Genomic DNA, 12,680 nt, shown 5'->3' with positions numbered 1-12,680 from the left:
ACCTGGGGCTGAAGCTGAAGGCAAGGAAATTTTGTCAGGGCCCAGGCAACTTGTTCTTCATTTTCGGCCAGTGTTATAGTGCATGTGCTATAAACCAGCACACCCTCTGGCTTCAGCAGCTGAACTGCCTAAAGAAAACTGTGATCAGACCACACACAGCACAAAACCAAATAAACATCTGCATGAATTTCATAGCATAAGGTGTAATATCTTTCAAATGTTTGGGATAAATAAAATGATGTTCTATGTGACAAGGATTCCTTCTGTAATTAGAGTATGCAAGAGCAATACTTGCAGACTAGACTAGGTGCATTTCATCATCTTGGAACTGTCATACTCCATATGGACCAAGACTTCCCCAAACACAATCATTCACCTTCATGCCTTCCGATACCATTTTTTATGCTGAAAACTCACAAATTTACATTTTTAGGCCAGACCTCCTTGTTAAATTCCCTACTTAAACGTTCAGTTGGCTTCTTAACATTTCTTTTTCATTCTTATTTTTCTAAATAGAGATGAGGTCTCACTGTTGCCCAGGCTTGTCTTAAACTCCTGGGCTCAAGCAATCCTCCCACCTTGGCCTCCCAAAGCGCTGGGATTGCAGGTATGAGCCATAAGTCTGGCCCTTCTCAACATTTCTATAATCCTATCAAACTTGACATGTGCCAAAATGAACTCCTCCTTTCCCTCTGAAACCTACTGCAGGAGTCTTCCTATCTTTCCAGAATCTCACGTGCCAAACCTCAGATGATCGTTTATGCCTCTTTTTCTGACTCCCCCAACCATCAGCAAGTCCTGTTGGCTCTACCTTCAAATTCTAGCCAGAATTTGGCCACTTCTCACCACTTCCACTGCTATCATTGTGGTCCAAGCCTCTTTATCTTTTGCCTGGATTATTGCAACTGCCTCCACTTCATCAGCTTGCTTTATTCCCTGCCCTCCTGCAATCTAGTCTCAGTACAGCAGACAAAGCAGTCCTTTTAAGCTTGTCCCTTCTCAGCCCCAAGCCCCTCACATGTCCTCCATGATCACTTAAAGACAAAGTCCTTACAGAGGCCTTTTGAGGCCAGACATAAACAAGTCTCCTGTTGCCTCTCTGACCTCCTCTTGTACACCTCTTACCCTGGCCCGTTCTACTTTGGCAACACTGACCTTCTGCTGTTTCTGGAACACACAAGGCACAGTGGCACCTCAGAATCTTTGCAGCAGTTGGGAAAGCTCTCTTAATTCTCTGCACTGCTTTCTCCTTATCTTTGCATGTATGTCACGTTCCCGGGCACTCTGTAAATTTTCAACTATTCCAATCCAACACTGCTATCCCCAGTTCCTTTGGCTTGCTCCATAGGCCATTGCATTATTGCCTTCTAATATACTAAAAAACTCATTTATTTCCTCTCCTAGTTAGAACAGAAACCTCGTGAATAAGGGCATGGAATGTTGTCTACTTTCTCAATACTGTACCGTCAATGTCTAGAATAGCGTCTTACACACAGTAGGTGCTCTATGAGTATTTGTTGAATACATGAATCAGGAGATAAGGTGCTATGCTAAAATAGATTTGTCTCAAATACCTAAAGTTCAACTTTTCAAGCTCCTGATTTTTAAAATTTTAAAGGAAATCTTTAAAAATAGAGTGTACACACTTGTGCTTTTTAAATCAGAGTATGCTGATCAAAATTTAAACTTTGTTACTATGTGCCAGTTACTGTGTTAAACACTGTACATGAATTTTTCTCAACAAATCCTTATAACAACCACAAAGTAAGATGACTATCACCAAAGATGTATTCCTAGTAGGTAAAGCTGTTATCCCTACTACTCAGATATAGAAAGCAATGTACATAAAGTCACTTAGGAGGAGGAGCCATGGCTCAAGTCAACATGTGTCTGACTCTAACATCCACATTCTCGATTTCTCTCCAGGCTAAATGGCACACCTGCTATATTCTCAAGTTCTCTCTCATATACTGTCAGCTTTTCCTTCTCATTGAGATCATTCATCTACTCCTAGTAGCCTTTTAAAATCCTATTTTTGCTATGACCTACAAAGAACAGAAATCCAAGTCCTTTACAGAAGTATCCTAATTTTATTCTCAAGTCAAAGTGGGTTTCAGCTATAAGTAAAGCTTCCTTTTTGCTGCTTGCTGTTTTAATTCTGAGGATGAGTTCTTTGAAGACTTCACAGAAAAAGAGGAAGTCAAATAATCCGCAACCAGTGCTACCTTTGTGTATGAAAGGAAACACCAAGAGAGTTGAATCGGAATGTACTCAAAGACAGCTTTAGAGACTAAATCATTACAGAACATCCATTGTTGCTCTAGCCTTGTATTTTGGAGGGCTGGGATGAAATAATGAATTTATCTATGATCAAACACTGTCTATACACTCTGAAATCCACTGAGTCATTTTTGCAAGACTAGGAGAAATCCTCAAATGTTCTATCTGGGCTTCTTCTGAAAGTACTAGAGACAAGTTAAATGTGTACAGTTTTTATGGTTCTCCTATATCCTACACTGGCCACTGTCTCTTCCTGTTTTTATCAATGAGTTTTGCTTCCTATTGGAACTTCTTCTTCTAAAGAAGACCCCAAAATCTACTTTTTTTCTTTCTTTTTTTTTTTTTTTTTTGAGACAGTCTTGCTCTGTTGCCCAGGCTGGAGTGCAGTGACGTGACCTCAGCTCACTGCAACCTTCGCCTCCTGGGTTCAAGCAATTCTCCTGCCTCAGCCTCCTAAGTAGCTGGGACTATAGGTGCACATCACCACGCCCGGCTAACTTTTTGTATTTTCAGTAGAGACGGGGTTTTGCCATGTTGGCCAGGCTGGTCTCGAACTCCCGACCTGAGGTGATTAGCCCACCTCGGCCTCCCAAAGTGCTGGGATTATAGGTGTGAGCCACCATACCCAAGCAAGAACTCTATTTTTTTAAAAAAGAGTAATTTAGTTTATATCTATTTCTTTACATCAATTAGTAACTACAAGTTAACAATTCAGTGACTTTTCAGATAGAGCAGAATATTTGAAATTTATTAAATATGTGACGAAATTCTACTATTGCCTGTATATCTTAAAGGTGAATCAACTTAAAGGAAACCTTCTATATTTAAAACTAGGTCCTCTCAGTTGTATTTGTGTGTATGTGTGTATAGTAAAATATAAATAACATAAAATTTACCATTTTAGTCATTTTAAGTCAATAATGACCTTCAGTACAGTCACATTGTTGGGCAACAATCACCACCATCCATCTCCAGAACTTTTTCATTGTCCCAAACTGCAAGTCTATATGCATTAAACAATAGCTCCTCAATCTCCAGCTCCACAATGCCTGGTAATATCTATTCTTCCTCCTGTCTCTATGAATTTCCCAGCTACTCATATAAGCAAAATATTACAGCATTTTTCCTTTTGTGTCTGGTTCATATTACTGAGCATAATGTTTTCCAGGTTCACCCATGTTGTGCATGTATCAGAATCTCACTTCCTTTGAAGGCTGAATAATGTTCCATGTATGGATATAGCACATTCTGTTATCCATGTATCTGTCAACAGACTCTTGGGTTGTTCCCACCTTTTGGCTATTGTAATGAATGCTGCTATGGAGATTGCTCTCAGTGGTTTAAACACCAAAGTAGCAAAAGTTAACTTTCTTTCACAACAACAGACCACCACATACTGCAGTGAAGAGTTTTCGCTGTAATGGCTGATATGATGCCAATTCCTTCAAAGACCAAGTACAGGCCATATTTGGTCTCTGTCCCATTCCACTACAGGGTGCATCCAGAAGAATTCGGTCAAAGGATTCTGGTAGAAATGGAGGTTCCCCTATAAAGAGAATTATAAACATGTTTACTATCTGCCATATAGGTTTAAACTAGAAAACTCCTGAGATGATCAGGAATTTAAAATCATAATCTAGAATCAAAAATAAAACAATTTCTCCCTTCAATCAAGCAGCTGGTTAAACTAATTTTGACTTATACCTAATATAGATTTGATGTGGTAAAAAGGTTAAAAATGTAGTAATAGTTGAAACTTATTCTGTTGATACAGTACAAACCAAGGCCTAATCACACAAGACCTTGTACCCCAAACTTCAGAAGCCACAATTTATCAAAGCTAGGACTTGGAATTAATTCTAGTTGTTCTGGAAACTGATACTTCTCTTGGTAATTTCTACTGCAGACAGCCCCCGAAAAAATGCCTGTTCAATCATTGTGAAACATGCTGATTCTGGTGTTCCTGAGTCTCCTTGTTTCTGTGGCCATCGGTAGGGCTATGGTCTAGAATAGGTAGAATGAGTCAGTACCACCCCTAGATTCAATCTTCCACGAAGGTTTCCTTTGCATTCACTTGAATAATTTTCCCTAACTTCTGACCTATTTAATGTTATTGGAGGAAGGTATGAAATCAAGTGGTCTGTTTATATATTTAGGCTGTCTACCTGCAAGCAAGATTTCCATTCCATTCAATTCCATTTCCCATTCCATTCTGCATTCCATTCCCCATTCCATTCCATTGTCTATTCCATTCCATTCCATTCCATTCTGCATTCCATTCCATTCTGCATTCCATTCCATTCTCCAATCAATTTCATTCGCCATTCCATTCCATTCTCCAATCCATTCCATTCTCCAATCAATTCCATTCTCCATTCCATTCAATTCTCTATTCCAATCCATTCCATTCCACTCCACATTCCATTCCATTCCATTCCTCATTCCATTTCATTGCATTCCATTCCCCATTTCATTCCATTCTCCATTTCATCTAAATTCCACTCTCCATTCCATACCATTCCCTATTCCATTCTCCATTCCTTCCATTCCCCATTCCATTCCATTCTCCACTCCATCTCCATTCCATTCAATTCTCCACTCCATCTCCATTCCATTCCATTCTCTATTCCATTCCATTCTATTCCCCATTGAATTCGATTCTCCATTCAATTCCATTCCATTCTCCATTCCATCTCCATTCTCCATTCCATCTCTATTCCATTCCATTCCATTCCATTCCATTCTCCATTGCATTTAATTCCATTCCATTCTCCATTCCATTCTCCATTCGACTCCATTCTCCATCCCATTCCATTCTCCATTACATTCCATTCTACACACCATTCCATTCTCAATTCACTATTCCATACCATTCCATTCTCCAATCTATTCTCCCTTCCATTCCATTCTCCATTCCAATCCTTTCTCCATTCCGTTTCACTACACTCAACTGTCCATTCCATTCTCCATTCCATTCCATTCTCCTTTCCATTCCATCCTCTATTTGATTTCCCAGTCCATTCCATTTTCCATTCCATTTCATTCCATTCTCTATTCCATTCCATTAAATTCCATTCCATTCTCCATTCCATTCTCCAATCCATTTCCTTCTCCATTCCATTCCCTTTTCCATTCCATTCCATTTCCCAGTCCATTCTCCATTCCATTCCAGTCCATTCTCCATTCCATTCCATTATCCATTCCATTCTGTTCAATTCTCCATTCCATTACATTCTCCATTCCCTTCCATTGCCTTCTCCATTCCATTCCATTCTCCATTCCATTCCATTCTCCATACCATTCCATTCTCTATTCCATTCCATTCCATTTTCTATTCCATTCCATCCTCCATTCCATTACATTCTCCATTCCATTCCACTCCCCATTCCACTGCATTCTCCATAACATTCTCCATACCATTCTCCATTCCATTCCATTCCATTCTCCATTACATTACATTCACCACTGCATGCCATTCTATTCCATTCTCCATTCCATTCTCCATTTCCTTCTCCTTTTCATTCCATTCCATTCTCCATTCCATTCCATCTTCCATTCGATACCATTCCATTCTCCATTTCATTCTCCACTCCATTCCATTCCATTCTCCTTTACTTTCCATTCTCTATTCCATTCCATTCTTCACTCCATTCCATTTTCGATTCCTTTCCATTCTCCACTCTGTTCCATTCCATTCTCCACTCCATTCCATTCTCTCTTCCATTCCATTCTCCATTCCACTCCAATCCATTCTCCATTCCATTTTCCATTCTATTCCAGTCCATTGTCCATTCCATTCCATTGTCCATTCCAGTCTCCATTTCATTCCATTCCATTCTTGATTCCATTCCATTTCTTCCATTCTCCATTCCTTTCCATTCTCCATTACATTCTCTATTACATTCCATCCCATTTCCCAGTCCACTCTCCATTACATTGCATTCCATTTTCCATTCCATACCATTCCATTCTCCATTCAATTCCATTTCATTCTCCATTCTAATTCTTTCCATCCACTCTCCATTTCATTCCATTCTCTATTCCGTTCCATTCTCCATTCCATTCTCCATTTCATTCCATTCTCAATCCCATTCCAATCCATTCTTCATTCCATTCTGTTCTCCATTACATTCCACTCTCCATTCCATTTTATTTTCCACTCCATTCTTCATTCAATTCCAATGCATTCCCCATTCCATTAAATTCTCAAATCTCCATTCCATCAAATTCTCAAGTCTCCATTCCATACATTCTCCGTTTCATTCCACAATCTATTCCAGTCCATTTCACTTCATTCTCCATTCCTTCCCATTCTATTCCATTCCATTTGATTCCATTCCATTCCATTTTCCATTCCATACCATTCCATTCTCCATTCCATCCTACACCATCCTCCATGCCATTACATTCTCCATTCCATTCCATTCTGCATTACATGACATTACATTCTCCATTCCATTCCTTTCTCCATTCCATACCATTCTCCATTCCATTCCATTCTATTCCATTCCATATCATTCTCCGTTCTGTTCCATTCTCCATTCCATTCTGTTCCACTCCATTTTCCACTCTATTCTCCATTCCATACCATTCTATTCTACATTCAAATCCATTCTCCATTCTATTCCATTTCTTCCATTCTCCATTCCAATCAATTCCATTCTCCATTCCATTCCATTCTCAATTCTACTCCCTTCCATTTCCCTGCCCATTCTCCAGTTCATTCCATTCCATTCTCCATTCCATTCTCCATTCTATTGCAATCCATCCACTCTCCATTTCATTCAATTCCATTCCATTCCAATCCATTCTATTCTCCATTCCATTCCATTCTCCATTCCATCCTCCACTGCATTCTCCATTCCATCCTCCACTGCATTCTCCATTCCATTCTCCATTCAATGCCAATCCATTCTCTATTCCATTCCACTCTCCATTCCATTCATTCTCCATTCCATTCTTCATTTCATTCCATTCTCCATTCGATTCAATTCTCCAGTCTCTATTGTATTCCATTCATCGTTCCATTCCATTCCTTTTTCCATTACACTCCATTCTCCATTCCACTCTCAACTCCATTGTCCATTCCCTTCCATTCTCCATTTGATTCCATTCTCCATTCCATTCCCATTCCATTCCATTTCCTGCATCCTCCATTCCCTTCCATTCTCCATTTGACAATCCATTCTCCATTCCATTTCCCAGTCCATTCTCCATTCCATTCCTTTCCCTCTCAATTTCATTCTACTCTCCATTCTATTCTATTCCACTCCACTTTCCATTCAATTCCTTTCTCCATTCCATACCATTCCATTCTGCAATCCATTCCAAACTATTCTCCATTCTTCCATTCCATTCTCCACTGCATTCTCCATTCAATTCAATTCCATTCTCCATTCAATTTAATTCCTTTCTTCATTCCATTCCATTCTCCATCCCATTCCATTCTCCATTCCATTCACCATTCTTCATTCCATTCCATGCTTCATTCCATTCCATTCCATTCTCCATTCAATTCTCAAGTCTCCATTTCATTCCATTCCATTCTATCTTCCATTCCATTCCATTCTCCATTCCATTCGATTCTATTCCATTCCACTCTCCATTCATACGATTCCATTCTTCATTCCATTCCATTCTATCTTCCATTCCATTCCACTCCACTCTCCATTCTCCATTCCATTCCCCTCTTCATTTCACTCTCCATTCCAATCTATTCCACTCAATTCCATTCCATTTTCCATTCCAATCTCCATTCCATTATCCATCCCATTCCATATTCCATTCCATTCTCCACTCCATTCCATTCCATTCCCCATTCCACTGTAGTCTCCATACCATTCTCCATTCCATTCTGTCCACCATTGCATTCCCTTCCATTCTCCATTCCATTTCATTCTCCATTCCATTCCATTCTCTATCCCATTTCGTCCTCCATTCTATTCTTCATTCTACTCCATCCTCCATTCCATTCTCTATTCCCTTCCATTCTCCATTCCATTCCATTCTCTATTCCCTTCCATTCTCCATTCCATCCCATTCTCCATTCCCTTCCATTCTGCATTCCATTCCATTCTCCATTTCATTCCATTCTTCATTCAGTTCTCCTTTCCACTGCATTTTCCACTCCATTCCATAGAGAATTCAATACAGAATGGAGCAGAGTAGAATGGAATGGAAAGGAGAATGGAATGGAACAAAATGGAATTAAATGGAAAGGAGAATGGAATGGAATGGAATGGAATGGAAATGGGAATAGAATGGTGAATGGAATAGAATAGACAATGGAATGGAATGGGGAATGGAATGGAAAGGGGAATCGAATTGAATCGAGAATGGTTTGGAATGGAATGGAGAATGCAATGCAGAACTGAATGCGGAATGGAATGGAATGAAATGGAAAATGGAATGGAATGGAATGTAGAACTGAACGGAATAAAGGATGGAATGGATTGGAGAATGGAATGGAATGGAAAATGAAATGGAGACTGTAATGGAATGGAGAATGAAATGGCATGGAGGAAGGAGTGGAATGGAATGCAATGGCAAATGGGATGGAATGGAATGGAGAATGGAATGCGGAATTCTCCATTCCATTCTGCATTCCATTCCATATTCCATTCCATTATTCTTTCCATTCCATTCCCCATTCTATTGCAGTCTCCATACCATTCTCCATTCCATCTCATTCTCCACTCTACTCTATTCTCCACTGAATTGCATTTCATTATCTTCCATTCCAATCTCCATTCCACTTCATTCTCAATTCCATTCTATTCTCCATTCAATTCTCCACTCCATTCCATTCTCCATTTTCCATTCCATTCCATACCATTCTCCATTTCATTCGACTCCATGCTCCATTCCATTCCATACTCCATTCCATTCTGCATTCCATTCCATTCTCGATTACATTATCCATTGCATTCCATTCTTCATTTCATACCATTCTCCATTCCCTTCCATTCTCCATTCCATTCCATACCATTCTCCATTCCAGTACATTCTTCATTCCATTTTTCATTCCATTGCATTCTCCAATCCATTCCATTCTCTGTTCCATTCCATTATATTCCATTCTCCGTTCCATTCCATTCTATTCTATTCTCCATTCCATTCCATTCTCTATTGCATTCGCCATTCCATTCCAATCTACTCTCCCTTCCATTCCATTGCAATCCACTCTCCCTTCCATTCCATTCCATTCTCCATTCCATTCCATACTCCATTCCATTCTTCATTTCATTCCATTCTCCATTGCATTTTCCATTCCATTTCAATCTCCATTCCATGCCATTCTCCATTCCATTACAACCCATTCAATTCTACATTTCAATTCATTGTCCATTCCATTTCATATCATTCTCCATTCCATTTATTTCATTTCATTCCCTTCTCCATTTCATTACATTCTCCACTGAATTCCATTCAATTCTCCATTGCATTCCATTCCATTCTCCATTCCACTCTATTCTCTATTCCATTTCATTCTCCATAACATTCCATTGTTCATTCCATTCCACTCTCCGTTCCATTCCATCCTCTATTCCATTCTCCATTCCATTTCCATTCCATTCCATTCTCCATTCCATACTCCATTCCGTTTTCTACTCCATTCCAACCTCCATTCCATTCTCCATTCCAATCCATTCTCCGTTCCATTCCATTCCATTCCATTCTCCATTCAAATCCATTTTCCATTCCATTTCATACCATTCTCCATTCCACTCTTCATGTCATTTCATTCCATTCTCCAATGCATTCCATTCTATTCTCTATTCCGTTCTCCATTCCACTCGATTCTCCATTCCATTCCATTCTCCATAACATTCCATACTCCTTTCCATTCCATTCCATTCTCCATTCCATTCTATTCTCCGTTCCATTCCATTCCTTTCTCTGTTCCATTCCATTCTATTCTATTCTCCATTCCATTCCATTCTCTTTTCCATTCTCCATTCCATTCCAATCCATTCTCCATTCCACTCTCCAATCCATTTTCCATTCCATTTTCCACTCCATTCCAATCTCCATTCCATTCCATTTCTCCATTCTCCGTTCCATTCCATTCCATTCAATTCTCCATTCCAATTCATACCTCTCCATTCCACTCTTCATTTCATTTCATTCCATTTCATTCCATTCTCCATTGCATTCCATTCCATTCTCCATAACATTCCATTCTCCATTCCATTCCCTTCTCCTTTCTATTCCATTCCTTCTCCATTCCATTCCATTCCATTCTCTACTCCATTCCATGCTCCATTATTTCAATTCCCTGTACCACCCTCCAGTTCATTCCATTTCATTCCATTCTCCATTTCATTCCATTCCATTCTATTCACCATTGCATTCCATTCAATTCCATTCCATTCAATTCTCCATTTTACTTCATTCTCCATTCCATTAATTCCATTCCATTCACTGTTCTCCATTCCATTCCCCTATCCTTTCTCCACTCAATTCCATTCCATCCTCCATTCTATTCCATTCCATTCTCCCTTCCATTCCATTCTCCATTCCATTCTATTCACTACTGCATTCCATTCCATTCCATTCTCCAATTCATTCCATTCTCCATTCCATTTTGATTCCATTCCATTCTCCATTCAATTCCATATTCTATTCCTTTCTCCATTCCATTCTCCATACCATTTTCCAATCCATAACATTCTCCACTTCATTCTCCATTTCATTGCATTCCATGCTCCATTCCATTCTTCATTCCATTCCACATTATATTCCATTCTCCAATTTTTCATTCTATTCCATTCTCCATTCCATACCATTCTCCATTCAATTCCCTTCCATTCTCCATTCAATTTCCTTTCATTCTCCATTCCAATTCATTCTCCATTCCATTCTATTTGCCATTCCCTTCCATTCTCCATTCCATTCCACTCCATTCTTCATTCCATTCCCTTTCATTCCATACCATTCTCCATTCCACTTTCCATTTCATTCCACTCTTCATTCCAGTTCAACCTCCATTCCATTCCATTCTCCATTCCATTCCCTTCCACTCCATTCTCCATTCTGTTCCCTATTCCAGTCCATTCTCCATTCCATTTCATTCCCCATTCCATTCAATTCCCCATTCCATTCTCCATTCCCTTCTATTCCATTCTGCATTCCATTACCTTCCATTCTCAATTCCATTCCATTCTCCATTCCATTTCATTCTCCATTCCATTCCACATTCCATACCATTCTCCATTCCATTACATCCCATTCCATTCTCCATTCCATTCTCCATTCCATACCATTCTGCGTTCCAGTCACCATTTCATTCCATTTTGCATTCCATACCATTCTTCATTCCATTCTCCATTCCTTTCTATTCACCATTCCATTCCATTCTCCATTCCAGTTCATTCTCCATTGCACTCCATTCTCCATTCCATTCCACATTCCATTCCATTCTCCATTCCTTTTATTTCACTCCATTCTCCGTTCCATTCCATTCCATTCTATTCTCCATTCAATTCCATTCTCCATTCCATTCCAATCCATTCTCCATTCTATTCCATTCTCCATTCCATTCCATTATCCATTCCATTCCAATCTCCATTCCTTATTCCATTCCGTTCTCCACTCCATTTCATTCGCCATCTGTTACATTCTCCATTCCACTGCATTCCATTCTCCATTCCATTCTCCATTCTTTATTCAATTCCATTCTCCCTTTCATTCCACTCCAATCCATTCCATTCTCTATCCATTCATACCCTTCTCCATTCAACATTCCATTTTCCATTCCATTCCATTCTCCATTCCATTTCATTCCACTTTCCATTCCATATTCCATTTCTTTCTCGATTCCATTCCATTACCCATTCCATTCAATTCGCCATACCATCCTCCATTCCATTCCATTCCCCTACTGCATTCCATTCCTTTCCATTCCATTCTCCATTCCATTACTGATTCCATTCCATTCTCCATTTCACTGCATTCCATGCTTCATTCCATTCCATTCTGCATTCCATCCCACTCTCCATTCCACTCCACACCATTCTCCATTCAATTCCATTCTCCATTCCAGTTTATTCTTCATTTCATTCTATTCTGCATTCCATTCCATTCTCCATTCCATTCTGTTCTCCATTCCATTCCATTCTCCACTGCATTCCATTCTCCATTCCATTCCATTTCCCCATACCATTCTCTATTCCATTTCATTGTGTATTCCATTCTATTCTCCATTCCATTCTATTTTTATTTCCATTCCATTCCATTCTCTATTCCATTCTTCGTTCCATTCCATTCCGCATTCCACTCCATTCTCCATTCCATTCTCCATTGCATTCTGCATTCCATTCCCTTATCTGCTCCCTTCCATCCTGTATTCCATTCCATTGTCCATTCCATTCTCCATACCATCCTTAATTCCATTCCAT

The 12,680-nt window shown here is 39.4% G+C and overlaps 1 protein-coding gene across 1 annotated transcript in view; it reads right to left on the bottom strand.

The window, feature by feature from the left end:
- NSUN6 (NOP2/Sun domain family, member 6) overlaps positions 1-12,680 on the bottom strand; it is a 96,685-nt gene that overhangs the window by 2,533 nt on the left and 81,472 nt on the right. The window contains exons 9-10 of the mRNA XM_011968885.1: positions 3,678-3,826; positions 3-128 (exon numbers count right to left, since the gene is read on the bottom strand). Of these exons, the coding sequence (XP_011824275.1) occupies positions 3-128; positions 3,678-3,826 (275 nt within the window). The remainder of the gene's footprint in view (positions 1-2; positions 129-3,677; positions 3,827-12,680) is intronic.

This window comes from Mandrillus leucophaeus, unplaced genomic scaffold (genome assembly GCF_000951045.1).
Source record: "Mandrillus leucophaeus isolate KB7577 unplaced genomic scaffold, Mleu.le_1.0 Scaffold863, whole genome shotgun sequence".
In the NCBI taxonomy this organism is placed as follows: domain Eukaryota; kingdom Metazoa; phylum Chordata; class Mammalia; order Primates; family Cercopithecidae; genus Mandrillus; species Mandrillus leucophaeus.
Note: the sequence above shows the minus strand (reverse complement) of the source record. Positions and strands in the feature narration are given on the sequence as shown.